Source organism: Lathyrus oleraceus, chromosome 7 (assembly GCF_024323335.1).
Source record: "Lathyrus oleraceus cultivar Zhongwan6 chromosome 7, CAAS_Psat_ZW6_1.0, whole genome shotgun sequence".
Lineage (NCBI taxonomy): Eukaryota > Viridiplantae > Streptophyta > Magnoliopsida > Fabales > Fabaceae > Lathyrus > Lathyrus oleraceus.
Genome location: NC_066585.1, coordinates 314,912,370 through 314,933,315, shown reverse-complemented (window position 1 = coordinate 314,933,315; position 20,946 = coordinate 314,912,370). Strand labels below are relative to the sequence as shown.

Below are 20,946 nucleotides of genomic sequence, written 5' to 3'. Positions count from 1 at the left end.
AAAATATATAAATATTTATAAAAATAATAAAGGTATAATTATTTAATATATAAGAAAACTTTAATACATTTACTTTATTTAATAAATAATTTTTTTAATAATTTTTTATTATTATTCTGAGACAATTTTCTTTATTTTGTTGGTGAACCTTCCCCTACCCCTAAAGTTTGGTTAGGTGCATATCTATCATTTATTCATGGAATGCTATGTCTTTTTTTTATAAATAATTTATTTTAAATAAACTAAAATTTAAATAAAATTTAGTCTATAAAGACATATTTTTTAACATATACTTTATAATATGGCAATAAAAAATCTGTTTAGTAACGATTTTTTCATTACGAAGACTTATTTTACTAGCTTATAACTTATTTTTCAAACGCTATTCTAAATAGTATTTTAACTTATAGCTTATAAATTATTATTTTTCTTCCACTTTTATTTTTATTATTTTAACTAAAACACATTTTTAACTAAAAGACAAAGAATATCAAATGATTATGTCATTTTACATTAATCAGCGAGTGGAATCACTAATTTTATAAAAAAATTCAATCAACTTATCAACTATCAGTCATCAACTATAAATTATAAGATATCAATTATTAGTCATTAGTCATGAACTATAAACTAGCTTGTTTTATCGTATAATTTATCTTCTAGATAAAATGTTTTTTATTTTAAAATTTCGTGATTAGGATACGATAGACATGATATAATAAATATTTATATTTAAATATCAATCTTATCCTTTAAATATATCTCGGTCAAACTTGTATTTTTGGAGAATGACTTAAATAGAATTAAATAATTCAAATTAAAAAAGGACGCATTATTCTCTGTATCTTTCGCTAATTGCCAGACATGCATTGTCTGTCTGCAATTCTTTATAAACGTTTTTATTGATTTCTATTATTATAATTTATTTAATTTACCAAATTAATAGGTAATATTTATTTATTTTAGTTTTTTTTGTTTTAGTGATTTAATTTTAAATATTTTTTTTCGTAAAAGTATTACCCCAATGACCCTTGGGTTATATTAGCATCACTAGAGTAATGACATTAACGAATAGGGTTACTCAAAGATTAAATAGTTGATAGATACTTTAAAACAAGCATGACTAAGGAGAGATTATTAAATATTCAAGCATTGATAGACCGCATGAAAGGGACAAATGATTCCAAAGGGAACTTAATTGTTTTGCTCATAGATATTCAAACAACTTATTTATATAGGTATTTTGGAATTTTTAGAAAAACTTAGTGAATTGTACTATGCACATCCCCTATTACATTTACTTTTCATTATACTTCTGATAACAAGTACACTCACCTCAGTCTTGTCAATTTAACGATAATCCTCGTGGATATGATTACAATATGCTCTCATTATACTGAGATGAACAAACATTTTTTATCACCAACAAAATGGTGTCATTGTCGAGGATTGTTGATCACTTCAACTAGGAAATAATATGCAAAAATATTTTAAATTAGGAGCATTTGAATGCGGTTAATTTTTATTTTATTTTAATTTTAATTTTCAGCTTTTATTTTTTACATTACTAGATACTATTGTGCGAATCTATGGTTTGATTCTTTATAGAACATGCTTTAAGATGTAAAATAAATTTGATTGAATGCAAGCCCTGTATCAGAATGTATGTCAAGATCTTATGCGTGATTTCTATGGTAGTGGTCATATAAACCATTAGTGTAATTTTGAAGGACTTCTTGGAGAAGAATTTAATTATATGGGAAATTATCAAAGAGGTGATTATTTTTGAAATACTTACACTAATACATTTAGGAGAAAACAACAAAATCATTTTTTTTACGAGTATAAGAGGCCTCCTTCTCTCGAGGAGAGTTTAAAAGATTTTGTGAAACTTTCAAAGGAACGTTTTAGTAAAACTAAGAGAAGGTCGGAAAAAAGAAAAAGTGTATGAGTGTCAAACCCCAAAATTTACCCTCCTTTTTTCTTTATTTTAACATACCTCATTTGTATACATCAAGTCATATCATGCATGACCATTTCATTTGGTCATGGAATCACAAGCATGGTCACTTTGTGTATTATATCTTAACCCTAGGGTTTTACTTTGTTTTACTTGAGAAACTAACCCTAACTTCATGAATACATGGTATTTTTTTCTCTTATTACTCAAGTAGGTATTCATGTTTGAAAGCAAGGCAAAGCCAATGTCTTTGATAAAGGGAAATGCAAGTTTGGTTCAAGTTGATTCAAAGGTGTTCCATGTGTTGATCTCCATGCCACAACCCTCACTCTTCAAGCAATGCTCCATATCATTCATGCCCTAATCAAGGTTTCATCAAGGGATACTCATTCCATCATCATCATCATGGTTTAAAATGCAAGAAAACATCAAGTTTGGACAAATGCGTGCAAGGTGGATTGACCTAATTTGCAAATATGACATGCCTTTGGTCCAAACTCTACAACTCCTTCAATTTTTATTAAAATGCCAAGATTTTTTAAGCCAAGTGTTCCTCTTGGGATCCTCTACAACTTTCATTCAATGGTCAAACATAAATTCATCCATTTAGGACCTCATTTGTACCAATGACCAAGTTGCCAAAATGGGTCAAAACCTAACCATGACCCTTACTTTCCACCTTTGCCATTTTCAGTCCAAGCATTATTTTGATCCCATTATTTTTGCATTGTTTAAAGCTTATATCAAAGATAATTTGGGCCAAGTTTGGCTCAAAATGCACTAGGGAATCAAAAGTTATGGCATCATGAACATAGGACCTCAACATGACCAAACATACTGCAAAGTGTTTGACCAATTGCCTAGCCCACAAAACCAGGTCACGACCTCAACTTCACAAGACCACGACTTTAACCTCAAAGGTCCATTTATATATATTCTTTTTGTATCTTGTTCTACTCCATGAAGTGATCATTTGGCTCAAAAAAACACAAAACATGCGAGTGGATTAGATTTGGCCAAAGCTTGAACATGGTGACCTAACTCTATTTTGGCTTGTGACCTATAATGTTGAAACTTGCACAAATCAACTTAGGACCACTTCTCATGCGTGCAAACCAATTACCCATGACCAAACGCATCTGAGGACAACTTGAAACAACTTGAGAAGTTCCAAATTCACGAGTTTGGTACCAAAATTTCACACTAACTGGATATGAAAATTTCCCACTCAATTCACATGAATTCAAGACAATTTCACATTTATTTTAATCCCAAAACATTCCCTATAAATAATGGAAGTTGTTGCCTTCATTTGCAAGCTTTTAAATCCAAAGAAACCCTACCACCATTGAAGCCTGATACCTCAAATAACCAATCAAGCTCTTTTTCGTTTAAAGCTCTTTTCCTTCCATTTCTTTACCCATAATCCTTCATCGACATCCTATAAAGGTGTTTGAAGCTTTGCTTTGGTCTGAATCCTTCTGGAACCTAGCTACCAAATCCATCATTGTTGACTTCTGAAGCTTCATTCAAAAAGGTAGATACGAGTTACAACCTTGAGCAAACAAGTTACCACACTCTTTGCCTTGTTCCACTGATCAAAAGTCCTAACATACTGGTCATTTATTTTCAATATTAACCATTTAATTTACTTTGAAGAACTAGGGTTCTTCAAGTTTCTAAGTAAATAATGCATATTTTCTTTTACTTTCCATTTAGTTTTCTTTTTGTATTTTCATTTTAATCATTTTCAAATATTTTAAACCCCAACTTTTGAGGTCCATTCACTCTTAATTTTATTGACCTTCCACATTTTTTTTGGACTTTTGTTTGATAATTTGACACCCCCTGATATTTTCCCTTTTATTTTCTTTATTTAATCAATATTAAATGATTATTAATTGAACTTTATTTTCTTTTGATGATTTTTTGATATTTTGAATTGAGTTTGATTGCTTGGTTGATGATTTCTTCCTCGTCTCAAATCATTGATAGATGGACTTGAGGTTGATCAATCTTCTTTGATCCAAAATTGTTGATAGATGATTGTGAATCATCTTCAATACTTTGCATTAATGATAGGTTAACCATCGATGCGCCATATTTTGAGTCCTCTTATTTGAGGATAAAATGATTCCTATGTGATTGACTTGATTCCCTCTTTCACTCTCTCTACTTTCATCTCTCTCTCTCTCTCTCTCTCTCTTGTTTTAATCATTGTATTACATGTCGTAGGAGATTAAATTAGTGTTAATTTTTTAACATGTCTAATACATACATTGTTATTGACCGATCTCAAATAGCTATGGCTTCTACATAAGCCTACTTACGATTGCTTAACATAGCGCTAAATTATCCCAACATTATTGACTAACCATTAACTCCTAAAATTAATCATCGCTCTTTACATTATTTCCTTTAATTCAAGTCATTTAAGTTTATGTTATTTAATTTTATGTCATTTACTTAATGCTCTTTTATTTTATGTCTTATTAATCATCACATCATTCCATACTCTATCTATATATATATTCATCTGTTTCTCTTATCTTGTTTGACTTTTGGCTTGTTAAAACTTGATGAATAAAAACATGATAAAGTAATTTGGACCTAATCCTAATCGTATGCTTGACCTGGAATATTGAATACCTTTTGGACTTTGGACTTTGACTTAGGATTTAGTCTCCTCTTGCATGCATTTGATTAGGTTTAGTACACTCTTACGCACATATGGATTTATCTTGGGCTACCTAACAATGAGACATAGGACAATACACTTTGCACCCATATGGATTTCTCTTGGGCTACCTAACAATGAGACCCTACGCTAGTTTTATATGATCATGCATCTTTGTTTGTTCATCAATTCTTTACTCTAATTTGGTTTGATCCAATTCACATTGGATCTACTAAATTCCTTCATCTATTACATCTCCCTCTTATCTTTGTCAAGTAATCATAAGTCCCTTGGTCACTTGATGGAACTTGCCTCTGTCACCTTGGAGCATTTAGCCTCCAACAAGTTCAAGACCCTCAGTGGATTACATCATTCCTCAGCAGTCAATCATCTGACTCATCCCCACACAAGCATCTTTGGTAACCTGTTTCAACAACTTGTCCGTCTTTGACTAGGCTTGTATGCCATGAGCCATAAGCAATAGATAATGATGAGATGGGATCTTCCCTACACCTGTCTAGAATATCTCTGGGTACGGGACAAATGACCCAGTTGCTCAGAGTATTTGCCTTTATTCCCAGACTTTATTGCAATTCCAGTCAACTCATTGTCAAGTCTGCAACTAGCCCTTTTATGGCTCAACTTTCAGATCATTTTGGTTTAAAGACCATTGCAATATCATTTTCATTTGAAATACACCTCTTGGTCATTCTCAATTTCTTGTTTATGACACCACAATTTGGGATACACCTTTATGGTCATTCCTCTTTCTTGGTTATGACACCACAATTTGGGATACACCTTCATGGTCATTCCCCTTTCTTGGTTTTGACACCATTTTCTGTTGAGATACACCTCTTGGTCATTCTCACTATCATCTTAGATCAGTCAGAAAATCATCAAGAAACCTTTGTTGCTGAAAATTAAGAGGCTGGTATTGTTGGTGTATTGGAATTTGCTAAGGTAATAGTTGGTTTGAATAGAGTTGAAGCGTCTGTTGTTTCTGAAGAATATGTCTCAAAAACTATTTCTCCTTCAGAGGTTCTGAATACTGGTGTAATAGGTATTAATCTGAATTTAGCGCTATGTTAAGCAATCATAAGTGGACTAATGTAGTAGTCACACCTATCTGAGGTCGTTCAATAAAACTATAGGCAAATAAACACAAGTTAGAGATCATGACTAGTAAGCCAAGCTCCTACAACTTGCCATGCCAAAAGAAAAGAAGGAAGGCCTTGTATGGACTTTAGGTTTTTTGCTTGACCAAGAAGCAACCTATCTTGGACACAAAGCAACTCACTTGATCTTGGATCAAGTTGAGTTTGATTTAGATCAAAGAAGGTTAAGCCTCTCATATGTCAAGACCAACCATAAGACATTAACTCATTGGCCAAAATAAAAAGAAGAAGATGGAGAGGAAATGAAATGGACAAAGAACTAAAGTGTCAAACACAAATGGTATAATGTGAATCAAATCATCATCAACCAATGGTAAACAGAAGAGAAATGAAGATTAGAAGTCAACAAGTCAAATATTTTTTTTGGTATTTTTGGAATTAAAATAAATGCAAAATTAAAATGGACAAAATATGGTCAAATCTCAAATTCAATTAAATCAACTTAAACAAGTCCAATTAAATTCTCATAGGTCTAACATGGTCAAACAAAGTTTCACAAATTTTTTCAACCATTTTTGAAATCAGAAACTATTTAAAATCAATTAAAAACAATGAAAAATAACACAAATGAATTAAAATCTCAAATAAATCTCAAATCAATTAAGAAATTGATGAGACTATTTTTCATTGATTTGTCATGATCCATATGTGTTAAGAAAATATTTTTGAAATTTTCAGATATAAAAAAGTATTTAAAATGAATTAAAAACTAATAAAAACAAAATAATTCACAAAGAATACTAAATGAAGTCACAAAAATAATTAAAAATCAGAATATGAAACTAGATTTTTCAAGAAATTTTTTGGTGTTGGTCTCATATTTTTGTGACTTCAAATAAAATAGTTATGAATTTTTGAAATTAAAAGGAATTAAAAGAAATTAAAAGAAATTAAAACAGAAAATAGAAAATAGGAAAAATCAGGAGCGCTTGGATGAGTCTCATTAATTGACGTGGCGTTATCAAGCGGTCCAGAAGCACTGTCATACCATAGGCCTTGGTCAAGCGCGCCACACATGTATTTAAAACAGGTCAACATAACACACGGCCATGATTAAAACGTTTGAGAGAGATCTGAAGGCCTGGAAGCATCCACGTGGGGATGGTGGTGGAAACCACCATCTTCTCCGGCCAAAGAACAAACTCCGGCCACCACGCGCAGGTTTTTGAAACTTAATGAAAATGAAAAACAATGGTACCAAAATGAATCTGGGGTGATGTACATCACCCCTGTAACCTTGGATCTTCCTCCATGTTTCTATTTAATGAGAAATCAGAGCTTGAAGATCAAGGTGCACAAACTGAAATGTCTCAATTCATGAAATTAAGACCACCACTGGCCTGCCTCTTGCTCGAGGACATCAGAAAACAGTTCAAACTCAAGCAATTCACATTGTATTTCAAGATCCAGATCAAAACAGTTGAGTGATATACCTTTGAAGTGCAACTTTAAACAACACGATCTCTTTAAGCTTTTGATTCCAACTTGATCTTGAGGTAATGAGGATGCAAGGCTAAGGAATTAAGACTTGAAGATCAACTAAGGATGTTGAAATTCAAGTCTGAAATTGAGAATTGAAAAATTGAAATTCCTTTGAGTGAGGTTGGGTTTCCAATTCAGCAAGGTTTCAGATCACCTTGAGGTTGAAATTTAAATGAGCAAGGCCCTCTATTTATAGCTGGAGATGAAGCAATGAGGTGATTTGCTCGTGTGCATAAGAATTGGGTCCTCCATGCATGGGCCTGTACAGGCGCATGTGAGGCCCAGAATTGGATTGAATTGCATGTTGAGATCATTTTGGAGTGGATTGGATGTGCACAAGGCCTGACATTTGCTTGCATATGAAGTTTCAATGTGAATTGCATATTTGAACCTAAACATTGAGCTCTTCGAAAGTCCCACATGGAAAATCCAAACATGATGGTGTGAGTAATGGTTGGAAAGCTCTTGACATAAGGAATAAAAGTTATGTTGGGAAAAAATCCATTTGGAGTTTGGAAAATTATGAAAACTGGCTTTGAAGTTTGAGGTACAAAACATGTCTAGGTTTCCTTTGAAAATTTTACCAAAAGTGATCAACTTCAAGCCCTTATGTTTCAATGATGCAAACCTCAAATGGAAAAACCTCCAACACCAAAGTTGTAGATATTTTCTATATGATCAATTTGGACTTAAAATGTGAATCATTTGGATTTTTAATGAGAAAGTTATGGTCATTTGAAGTTGGACATTTTTCAAAGTCAATGGTTTTGTTCCAAAGTGACCTATAATGTTTTGTATTATCACATGTGTTTATTTTAGGATTATGAAATTTTTCCCAAAATAACATTTGAATTATACATATTAATATTTCTAATTCAATTGGTCTCACCTCAAAATCATAAAAAATGAAGAAGATAGGTCCTTGGGAAGTTGACCCAAAATGAGGGTTTCAGTCAAAATGACCTATAATGTTTTGAAGTGAATGATGACATTAAAAGTTTAAAATGGATTTGTGATGAACATTAAAGTTGTTCATATAGTTCTTAAGAACATTTTTGATCTTGGGGTCATCTTCATTTAACAAGCACATCAAAAGTTGTATCTCAGTGATCCTCAGGTTAGTCAGATGACTTGACTGGTCAACTTCTCAAGGCCAAACCTCAAATATTGATGAATGAATGATTGAGGATACTCAAATAGGCTCATATATGCATAAAATAATGAATGAAAGAACTTCCCTTGATTAAATTTTATCATAGTTTGAGGTTGTTTCATGAGCAATGCACACTCAATGCACAGTTGAATTAGGGTTTCCTTGGGAAACAATCCTCAAGCCCTTTGGTTTATCTTGATCATATTGGAAAATTGAGATACTTGGGAGACATATTTGATGATTAGGAACTTTGTGGACCATTTTCATGCTTGTTCTCATCTTCATCTAGCCATTTCATTGAGCTTAGGAGCCTTATAGGAGCATTTGATCTCATGATTACTTGAGCTTCAAAACAAAAGAAAGTTAGTGACATATTTTTGTGATTTTGGTTAGTAATCAAAATAAGAAAGAAATAATATACAATACAAGCATGCTTGGTGGTCTCAAACCACTCTCACAAGTCCCAACCCTAGGGTTAAGGAGCCATACATGCAATGATCCTTGAGGCAATGCAATGAGCAAATGATGTGATGCCATGAGGGATCTTAGGGTAAAAATTAGGGTCTTACAGTATTAACGTTCACGTTCTACTATCGACTGGCTTGTATGCTCGAGCATGGGAGCTTTAAGCGTCTGCCTGTTTATGGTAGAACGGATGCACTCGGATCGCACTCTAGCAGTTAAACATTGCTTGCTCGCACATGGAGGCTTAAGCATCGTTCATGGTAGAACAGAAGTAACACGTCCTTTCTGAAAAGGTTTTAAACTAAAAATGAAGCCCAAAGGCAAAACTGAGTTTGATGAGGTGATTTTGCTTTTATTCTGAAATGAGAGTCATGATTCGAATCGTACTAAAGTCTATGAATGAAGATGACTACAGTGAGCAACTGGGTCATTCGTTCCGCACCCAAAGATATCCAGAATGGGGGTAGGAATTCTCCAGTCCCATTCCTTATCCATTGCTTAAGGCTCGTATCATACAATCCTAATCGTAAGGTTAATTGTTTCTGAGTTTATTTACAAAATGGTTTTTGTTTTACTGGGAGAACAAAAGGATAGAAAGTTAAACCCTAGAAGGTGGAAGTCTGATCTTTAATCTGTGCAGAGAGACTTATCAATTATTTGATTTAAATTGCACTAAAGTCAATGAATAGAGGTGAATATGATGAGCACTGGGTCATGTTGGAGAATTGCCATCCAAGGCGCAGCGGAATTTAAAAATTTCTCCATTTAGTGATCCTTACGAATGGGCATGATCAGTGATAGAATCGTTACCTCTTGTGGCGATTCAAACCTTTGGTGCAGAACTCTGATAATGATCAAAACCTTTGATACAGATCCACGGGGCGATCACGAACGTTGAACAATGACAACGTCTCTACTCAGTCCACACGAACGGATTTCTTCAATCGCAGTGCTAGCTGTTATGAATGAAGGCTTTGAGTGAGAGAGAGATACGAAATTCCAACTCTTCAGTTGTGTTGTATTCCCATACGAAGCTTCTGCACAAGAGCTCTATTTATAGAACCACTTGTGTGGGCTTCAAGCCAAAAAGCCCACTTAAGTGCATTTTGCCTATATCTCATAATATGCCAAAATCACTTAAGTATTTGGTACCTTACCATATTTCGTATTCTGCTTAAGTACACCGTACCTTACGATGTTCCTTAATTATTCTATCTCTCATCAATCCGTCCTTTGTGTGTGACCCTATAGGTTCTCGCGACGTTGGCAATTATATTAAATCACGCATTTAACATAATAAACAGTGAGCGGTATCTAGCAACACATCACTGCTACCCAAGTCACGAAAATGTCATGTGATCTGACAAAATCTCCTGTGATAATAATTATGTGTATAATTACCCCTTTGCCCTTATGTCTATATTGAACACAAGGTATAGACCGTGTCACCCTTGTCCAGTTCAATATTGGGCCCATAGACATTTATCCTGTTACGCAGGATTGGCAAATTCCATCTAGGACACTCATGTCCCTCAGCATGCTTCGTGGAGTACTCATCAACTGTCTTTATGGTCATCCAGTTACAGATAACGTTGGATCAGTAATAAGGCACTCAACTCTACATCTAGGATCCATAGTGGTTTCAGGTCGAAGAGTGGTATACATTATTATCACCATGAGAATAACTTATGACACTTTGCATAACTTTCTATATAGTATTCTCATAGCGGGTCAATCCGGTATAAATATTACTCCTAATATTCATACCTATGTTTAAGACTTGATAACTCTTTATCCATGATCCATGAGATGCGATCATCAGTCTACAAACATAATAGTCTTAATGCTTTAATGTTATCCCACTTCACACTAAAGCTCGACTACGGATACTTTAAGAATAGTGCCCTTATGTTTAATGTGTTCTCATGATTAAGTCACACTTAATACATTAAACGGACTATCTATTCTAGGGACTTTATTAATCAACCATAATAAAGAAAATGCCTTTTATTATTAATAAATAATTCGATACAAGTACCAAAAGTATTGGCCTCTAGGGCTTACACCTACAATCTCCCACTAGCACTAGAGCCAATCAGACATACCCCGTATGCCCATTGATCTAGTATGGCCATCATGCTTCTGCTGCGCAAGAGGCTTTGTCAGTGGGTCAGCTATATTGTCTAGTGTAGGTACTTTACATATTTTCGCACAACGCCTAAGTATGTGTTTGGATCGTTGGTGAGATCTAGGCTCCTTAGCTTGTGCGATAACACCATTGTTATCATAATAGAGACCAATGGGATCCACAATGCTAGGGACTATGCCAAGTTTATTGATCCAAACAGCTTCCTTTGCTGCACTTAAGGAAGCAATATACTCGGCCTCAGTTGTAGAATCAGCAACTGCATCTTGCGTTGAACTTTTCAAGTTCACAGTGCCACTATTTAAGCAAAACACATAACCAGATTGGAATCATTCATATTAAAGTGTCTCAGCACTTTGTCTATGTATGTACTCTGACTTAGGCCAAGCATTTCATGATCTATCTCTATAGATTCTGATAGGCTGCTTCATCCAGGTCCTTCATAGAAAAGCATTTCCCCAACCAAGACTTTACTTGTTGCAGGGTAGGGATATCGATTCCAATGAGTAATATGTCATCTACATATAATACCAGGAATATGATCATGCTCCCACTAACCTTCTTGTAGACACAAGGCTCATCTTCGTTCTTGATGAATCCATACGGTTTAACTGTTTCATCAAAATGAAGATTTCATGAGTAGGTCACAGGCTCATCTTGACCCATGAGTAATACATCACCTAGATCAGATATCCATATATCTCAGGTAGGTGACGTATCCTGCCTGACCTACGCTGGTCTTGTTCTACTTGAGCAGGTTGCTCTTATACAACTACTTGTGTTTCCTGCTCTAATCCCTCCATAGGTGTATCGATGCTTTGTGATTCTTGAATTTCTTCAAGTTCTACTTTCCTCCCACTGATTCCTTTGGAAATAAAATCCCTTTCTAGGAAAACTCAAGTTCGAGCGACAAACACTTTGCCCTCAAAGGATTGTAGAAATAATATCCTCTTGTTTCTTTAGGATACCCCCACAAATAAGCATTGGTCAGATTTGGGCTCAAGCTTAGTTGAAATTTGTCGTTTCACATAAACTTCGCAACCCCAAATCTTCATGTAAGACATATGTGGTCTCTTACCACTCCATATCTCATATGGTGTCTTTTCAACCTTTTGGATGGAACACGGTTAAGTGTGTAAGCTGATGTCAATGGTGTATGTCCTCAAAAGGAGTTTGGAAGATTGGTGTGACTCATCATGGATCGGACCATGTCCAACAGGGTTCGATTTCTTCTCTCAGATACACCCTTCCATTGGGATGTTCCAGGAGGAGTAAGTTGGGATAGGATCCCACACTCTTTCAGATGGTCATCAAACTCTAGGATTAAATACTCATCACTTTGATCTGATCGAAGAGTTTTAATATTCTTACCTAGTTGGTTTTAACTCGTTAGGTTTCACCCTTTTGTATTAATGTTATTAATAGGCATTTCAAGATCAAGGACATATAGTCCATTGTTCATTTGTGCAGTAGCATAGAATATATCATTCAAATAAATTGAGCAACAATTGTTCTTTATTATAAATGAAAAACCAAACTTGTCCAAACAAGCAATGGAAATAATATTCCTGCTGATTGCAGGTACATAATAACAGTTCTCTAACTGAATTATTAAACCACTAGGTAAAGTCAATACAAAAGTTCCTACGGCTAAAGCAGCAACCTTTGCTCCATAGCCAACTCGTAGGTCGACTTCACCTTTTGCCAAATCTCTACTCCTTTTTAGTTCCTGCACATTTGTACAAATGTGAGAACTGCATCCAGTATCTAATACCAATGATGCAGAAGTAGATAAATTAATAACAAAAATACCTGAAGTTGAAGTCTCTACTCCATTCTTCTTATCTTCCAGGTACTTTGGGCAGTTCCTCTTCCAGTGTCCGGTCTTACCGCAATGGAAGCAGGTGCCTTCTTTTGCTATGCCTCCACTAGGCTTCAAAGCAGCAGTGGGTCTGGGATTGGCAACTTCCTTGCCTTTCCCCTTATCACTCTGCTTAGTGGGCCTTTTGTTCTGTCTCTTTCCATTTCCGATCATCAGAATGGACTTCCCTTTTGACTTCAGATTCTGCTCGGCAGTTCTTAACATGGCGAGCAGTTCAGGAAGAGATTTGTCCATATCAATCATATTGAAATTTAGGACAAATTGACCGAAACTATCTGGCAACGATTGTAAGATCAAATCAGTTGCAAGTTCCTTTTCGAGGGGAAAACCCAATCTCTCAAGGTTTTCCACATACCCAATCATCTTGAGTACATGGGGACCTACAGGGGCTCCCTCAGCTAACTTGCTTTGAAAAAGGGCTTTTGAAACTTCAAACCTCTCATGCCTTGCTTGCTCTTGATAGAGCAACTTCAGGTGTTCGATCATATCGAACGCTGACATGTTCTCATGTTGCTTTTGCAATTCTGAGTTCATGGTAGCCAGCATGAGACAAGCAGTTTCATTGGCATCATCGACATGCTTCTTATAAGCATCTCTTTCTGGCTTAGGTGCAGAACTAGGAGGTTCCTCTTCAGGAACAGGTGTCTCCAAGACATACAGCTTTTTATCATGTTTGAGGACAATCCTCAGGTTTCGGTGCCAATCCAGAAAATTTGTCCCAGACAATTTTTTTTCTTATCAAGGATTGATCGCAGGATGTTGTTAGAGGTGTTTGCTGTCATGGTAATCTACATAAGGATTAATGAAAATATAAGTATCATTGACATATTCAATTAGGCCTTTAATTAAATATGCTCCCACTATTTTACTCAAAACAAATGACCCTCATCATTTGATTCGGAAAATCCCGTTGGAAGATTTTCTAGTGGGTCGAGATCCATATTTCACTTCGTTCTAAGTCCGCGTAGGCGGATTACACAAAACTAGGTTATTTTAGGTAGGAACTCCTTCCAATTGTATCTCATACAACTCTCGAAAATTTCAGTTGGGTGAATAACTCCTTATTCTAATCCATCGTATGGATTTTCCCAACTCTTGCTTCTAAACATATATATAATCTTATTATAATTTGTTTTGTTAAGTTTGACCCATTGTTTTAACAGTTGGATATTACAATTATCCCATCGCACCTTACTAATATATAGATCATGCACCTCGCGTAGGCGAAACCTACATTATCCATTACTAGTCTTGATGAGTGTTAAAACTTGGAAAGCATAAACTTAATATTTAATTTTTGAGGGAATTGCAATTTTCTGATCTCACCGGCTTGTTTATCATATAAACCGTCTCTCACATGCATCAACATACATACAAACAAAATAAAACAGTTATGGCCCCTAGCGCAATTGTTCTCCCAAGCCAATGAGAGAACCTAAGCTAATCTATAACGATCTAAGCTTCTCCAAGCAAGATCTTCAAGGTTGTCCTCCTTTGGCACTGACTTCTTTGCTTTCTTCATATCATTACATTACATGAAAGAAACTCGTTTTACATACGAGGGAGTGAGATGAGAAAAGAAGTTACATTTGGGAGATTAAGAGAGAGGCACGACACGCAGGTCGTATTTTAAAAACCCAAAAGCAAAACAAAGGAAGACTAAGGCCATAACCGATCACCACAAGGCAATAATAAACACTTTATTATTATTATTAATTAATTCCCTTAATTAATTAAAATCAAATTAAATTTCGACGACCGATCATCACATTTCAATGAACAATTCATTTAAAATCGATGTCGCTTTTCGTATCAACACTTGACACTTTTAAAGCACTGAGTTAGCCGAACGGGTGAAAATTTCCTTGCGTTAACCGGTTAACCATATGCGTTAACCGGTTAACACTGTTTGAAAACTTTTAGAAAATTCTTTTCTGCCTTGCGTTAACCGGTTAACCATATGCGTTAACCGGTTAACACTGTTTGAAAAACTCAGAAAACTGAATTTCGTCTTGCGTTAACCGGTTAACCAAAAGCGTTAACCGGTTAACACTGTTTGAAAACTCAAAAAAATTTATTTCGCATTGCGTTAACCGGTTAACCATACGCGTTAACCGGTTAACACTGTTCGGAAAAGTGTTTAGAACGCACAACTCTTGTGCAGTCAACATCGCATAACTCTCTGACAACACAACCCTTGTGTCGTCACTAACCCTGATGCACCAATTTCAGACCGTCAAACACATCTCGATTGTTAATTCAGTATGATTGATCAACACGTCATTGCTTCACCATACTAATGTCGGATCAAGCAGCAAACAACCATTGATCGCTCAAAGGAAAACAATCATTGAGGGTTTGAATGAACGAAACAAGAACACTATATCATATATAATGTATTTTGCATCAGGGTTACATATATCACATATATGTAACTTGATCGATATCAATTTAACCTTTGATTCATTTTGTCTTTAATCATATTATTACAGAACAAAAACAGATATCAGATTCATGGTTTCGTAAGTGGCTCTGATACCACTGTTGGAGAATTGCCATCCAAGGCGCAGTGGAATTTAAAAATTTCTCCATTTAGTGATCCTTAAATGGGCATGATCAGTGATAGAATCGTTACCTCTTGTGGTGATTCAAACCTTTGGTGCAGATCTCTGATAATGATCAAAACCTTTGATACAGATCCACGGGGCGATCACGAACGTTGAACGATGACAACGTCTCTACTCAGTCCACACGAACGGATTCCTTCAATCGCAGTGCTAGCTGTTATGAATGAAGGCTTTGAGTGAGAGAGAGATACGAAATTCCAACTCTTCAGTTGTGTTGTATTCCCATACGAAGCTTCTGCACAAGAGCTCTATTTATAGAACCACTTGTGTGGGCTTCAAGCCAAAAAGCCCACTTAAGTGCATTTTGGCCTATATCTCATAATATGCCAAAATCACTTAAGTATTTCGTACCTTACCATATTTCGTATTCTGCTTAAGTACACCGTACCTTACGATGTTCCTTAATTATTCTATCTCTCATCAATCCGTCCTTTGTGTGTGACCCTATAGGTTCTCGCGACGTTGGCAATTATATTAAATCACGCATTTAACATAATAAACAGTGAGCGGTATCTAGCAACACATCACTGCTACCCAAGTCACGAAAATGTCATGTGATATGACAAAACCTCCTGTGACAATAATTATGTGTATAATTACCCCTTTGCCCTTATGTCTATATTGAACACAAGGTATAGACCGTGTCACCCTTGTCCAGTTCAATATTGGGCCCATAGACATTTATCCTGTTACGCAGGATTGGCAAATTCCATCTAGGACACTCATGTCCCTCAGCATGCTTTGTGGAGTACTCATCAACTGTCTTTATGGTCATCCAGTTACGGATAACGTTGGATCAGTAATAAGGCACTCAACTCTACATCTAGGATCCATAGTGGTTTCAGGTCGAAGAGTGGTATACACTATTATCACCATGAGAATAACTTATGACACTTTGCATAACTTTCTATATAGTATTCTCATAGCGGGTCAATCCGGTATAAATATTACTCCTAATATTCATACGTATGTTTAAGACTTGATAACTCTTTATCCATGATCCATGAGATGCGATCATCAGTCTACAAACATAATAGTCTTAATGCTTTAATGTTATCCCACTTCACACTAAAGCTCGACTACGGATACTTTAAGAATAGTGCCCTTATGTTTAATGTGTTCTCATGATTAAGTCACACTTAATACATTAAACAGACTATCTATTCTAGGGACTTTATTAATCAACCATAATAAAGAAAATGCCTTTTATTATTAATAAATAATTCGATACAAGTACCAAAAGTATTGGCCTCTAGGGCTTACACCAACAGGTCATTCGTCCCATACCCAAAGATATCCAGAATGGGGGTAGGAATCCTCCAGTCCCATTCCTTCGTTATTACTTAAGGCTCAAGACGTGCGATTTGCATCATAATCGATGAGTGTTGAAGTTGAATTTCCTTGCAGCTTCCCATGATGAAGGGTTGTCTTTGAAGAATGGTGAAAGGCTTATCAATCAACTTGAATCGAGTTGTGCTAAAGCCTATGAATAAAGGTGAATACGATGAGTAAACGGGTCATTCGTCCCACACCCAAAGATATTTAGATTGGGGGTAGCAATTCTCTAGTCCCATTCCTTCTCTATTACTTAAGACTCATGGCACACAACTTGGCTCTTGATTAACAAGTGTTGAGTTTAACCTTTGTAGTGCTTGAATAGTAGTCTTGTTTTATACTGATTTGAATTGCTTGAATTCTTGATCTTGATCTTTCAGTCTCGATTGAAGTTGGAGATTATGATGGTCGTGTGTTTCTTTTAGTTAATGGAGACAGTGTGTTAGGGTTCAAATGGTTTCGCTATGTGTTAGGCTTCCAATGGTTCTCCGATAAAAAATGGCAACTGAATAGACAAATTAAGTTGTGTTTCTTGTTTCTGAATAAAACATTTCACCACTGTTGTTTAAATGAGCCATGATGATATATGATTTATTTAATTAAATTTTATAAAAGAGCCAATTTTTAATCATTTAAAAATAAAATGAAAAATATATCACAACAGTTGGTTTAAATAACCGTAGTGATATTTGAAACATTTTTTGATTAAAAAAACTATTAAAAAAATGGAGCCACTGTAAAAATAAAAATAAAATGGTAAAATATATCACCACGGATAGAAGAACCAACCATAGTGAAATCACATTTAAATTTAATTTTTAAAAAATAAAATAAAAGCGTCACTAAAATATTAAATAAATCACAATTTTGTTGGCGCTGAGATTCGAATCCAAAAGCTTTAGGAGCTTTCACCATAGCTTCTCTATCCAACAGTGATAACATGTAAACTAATTTTAATGAAAAAATAAATAAAATGGTGGCGTCTGAGTTAAGAGATGTCATCACGGTCCTTTATAGACTCGTGGTAAAATGAGCATCGCTGTATGTTTTATTTGTAGTATACACTATGTAGAGTCGAGTTGACTTAATGGATTCATTTTAAGACTAAATGAGGTTTAGTAATCTCATCCCACTCTTGTTGAATATTTTCAGGTAACTTGAGGAAGATGAAAAACAAGGGTAAGATGGCTTAATGTAGGATTGAAGATGTTTTCGTTTTGTAGTTTTCACTGTATTTTGAGATCATGTAGTTACGTGAGTTTTTTTTACCAAAGTGCCACATTCCTAAAATGAATTTTCCAAAATGTCATCTGCTGAAAAAATCCCCAAATGCCATTTTTTTAGCATCTAGTGGGCTTTTTAATTAATTTTTATGCACCTTGCATTTTGGATGGCAGACGCCCTAGAAGCCCAGTTGGGGTCCACCATCTAAGATGGAACACCCCCCCCCCCCCCCCCCCCCCTTTCCCTTTTTTTTTCTTTCAATTTTTAATTTCTAAATTAATTTTAAATAATTAAAATTACTTTTTTAATATTAAATATTAAATAAAATATAATATTAATTTTTTTTAAATAAAATAAAAATATTATTACATAATATTTACAAAAATATTAAATATTAGGTAAAATATAATATTAAATATATATTACTACATAATATTTTTTTTTTGTTCGTACTTAAACGTATAATATATTTTTTCCCGTCCAAACAAATTTTTAGTACAGTTTTTTTTGCCTAATCAATTTTATAATATTATTTTTTCATACCATTAGGTCTTCTATAAATAGAGGTGGTTAAATATAATATAATTACATTTTTCTGAAATAGGTAATATTATAAAGACCTAATATTACATTTAAATATAATAGAAAATGTAATTTATATTATATTTAGCCACCTCTATTTATAGAAGACCTAATAGAATGAAAAACAATAATATTATAAAATTATTTAGACGGGAAAAAATTGTACTAAAAATTATTTGGGCGGGAAAAAAATATAATACATTTAAGTACGAATAGAAAAAAATATTGTGTAGTAATATATATTTAAAATTATTTTTTAATTAATATTTAATATTTTTTAAAATATTATGTAACAATATATTAATTTTAAAAATTAATATTATATTAATTATTATTTTTTAAAACTAATTCAGAAATAAAAAATCGAAAAAAAAGGACTCCATCTTAGATGACGGACCCCAACTAGACTTATGGGGTGTCCGCCATCCAAGATGGAGGATGCAGAAAAATTAATTAAAAAGTCCATTAGATGATAAAAAAAGTGGTATTTGGGGAATTATTTTTCAGGCATATGACATTTTGGGAAATTTATTTCAGGAATGTGGCACTTTGGTAAAAAACTTTAGTTAGGTTGAAATATTACTTATATTATTCATATACGAGTACCTATGCGTGTATCGTACATGGAACATGGTATCATCTAGATGGGTTGTTACATGATCTCGTTTTAATATTTGAATATTATTACTTTATGGGATATAAATTGAATAATATTGATAAATAAAATTTTATCAAAATAAGTCAAAGCAATATTATTAACAATGAGTTGGTTCAAGTAATAAGATAAAATAAGTCAAAGCAATATCATTAACAATAAGTGGGTTCATGCAATAAGATATTTGAATATTGTAAGTAAGTGGGTAAGAGTTTAATTTTTAATTTATGGGCATGAAAAAGTTATAATGTAGAGGGATAATCCATCTTTTGTGATGATCAACCAATTTCTATTAATTTTAGTCACCATTAGGGATATGATTGAGCGAAAATAATTGAAGGTACATGCTTAAAATCTTGATCCTCTCTACAAAGAAATAAGGATGGGGCGAAACAGACTCACTAACACTGCATCTTTAAACTCTAAAAATATAAATGGCCGTGTCCGCAAAAGCATACAAAAAACAAGATGAAACAGACAGATTAGAGAATGTATGTTTAAAATTTTAACTTGTCCTAAAAAAAGAGTGCGAGCAAAACAAACTTGCCTGACGGGCAAGTCTCTTTTACCACCTCTAATCACTACTAATAATAGAGCATTCTAAAAATTCATATAATATAAAGTAAATGATAAAACCAAAACTTTGCATCTCATTTATTAAGGAGAATGAATCCCCCCATGACATTTTCATCAATGATAATTCACACATTTAAATATTTTATCTCATTTATAATATCAAGTAAACTTTTTGAAATTTTGTATTATGTGAGATTTGAACTTTATATCTTATGGATAAGTACAACAATTCATAAAAGCGCACATCCAATAGAACTATGTTTTTCTTTTATATTCCAAAATGAAAAATGCATGGTAAATTGTGATACATAATGGAAAAATCAAACATACAACAACAATAATAGTCAAGTTCCACCAAATGAGGTTGATTATACCACTTAAATTCTGTCAAAATATTTTACAAACATTATTTTTTAGATTTATTTTAAAGTCTTTTTTTATAGCTAATTACTTGATTCCTGTCTATTTTATATTTCAAACCCCCTAAATCTAATTTCCATCTTCTTTTCTACTTCAAGATGCATTCAAAAATATTTTTGTTTTAAAGATGTAAACTATTTCATGTTTAAATCCAAGAAATAAATTTTTTAACCCTTTTTTACCTCAAGGATTTTCCATTATTATACTCAAAAAACTCGGATGGACCTTAGACACAACCACATACTTCTCAGAATCAGTGCTCTTTGCCATTGATACGTGAGAAATGGTTCAATCAATGAAAAATGAGGGGTTTCAAAAAGGTAACCAGTAGCTCAAAAATTATTTTGTGGCAAAGTGCATGCATTGTGGATGGGATAATCAGATGAATGGTGATGAAGAGTTAGGGTTTAAGAAGAAATGGGTGGGATTGAGAATTGGGTTGAACAAAAGAATTGAACTGAATGGGAAAGACATGTTTCTTTGAAGAAGGAGAAGATGTTCCTTCTATTGAATTACGAAACTAACCAAACTATTACAAATATGTTTTTGTTTGTATATTTTTTGACAAGAATCACAAGTATATA

The 20,946-nt window shown here is 33.9% G+C and overlaps 1 protein-coding gene across 1 annotated transcript in view; it reads right to left on the bottom strand.

Annotated features, from left to right (window-relative positions):
• LOC127106299 (uncharacterized) overlaps positions 1 to 20,679 on the bottom strand; it is a 130,893-nt gene extending 110,214 nt beyond the window's left edge. The window contains exon 1 of the mRNA XM_051043605.1: positions 20,600 to 20,679. Coding sequence (XP_050899562.1) covers positions 20,600 to 20,632 — 33 coding nt within the window. The 5' untranslated portion in view covers positions 20,633 to 20,679. The remainder of the gene's footprint in view (positions 1 to 20,599) is intronic.
• Between the last annotated feature and the right edge of the window lie 267 nt (positions 20,680 to 20,946).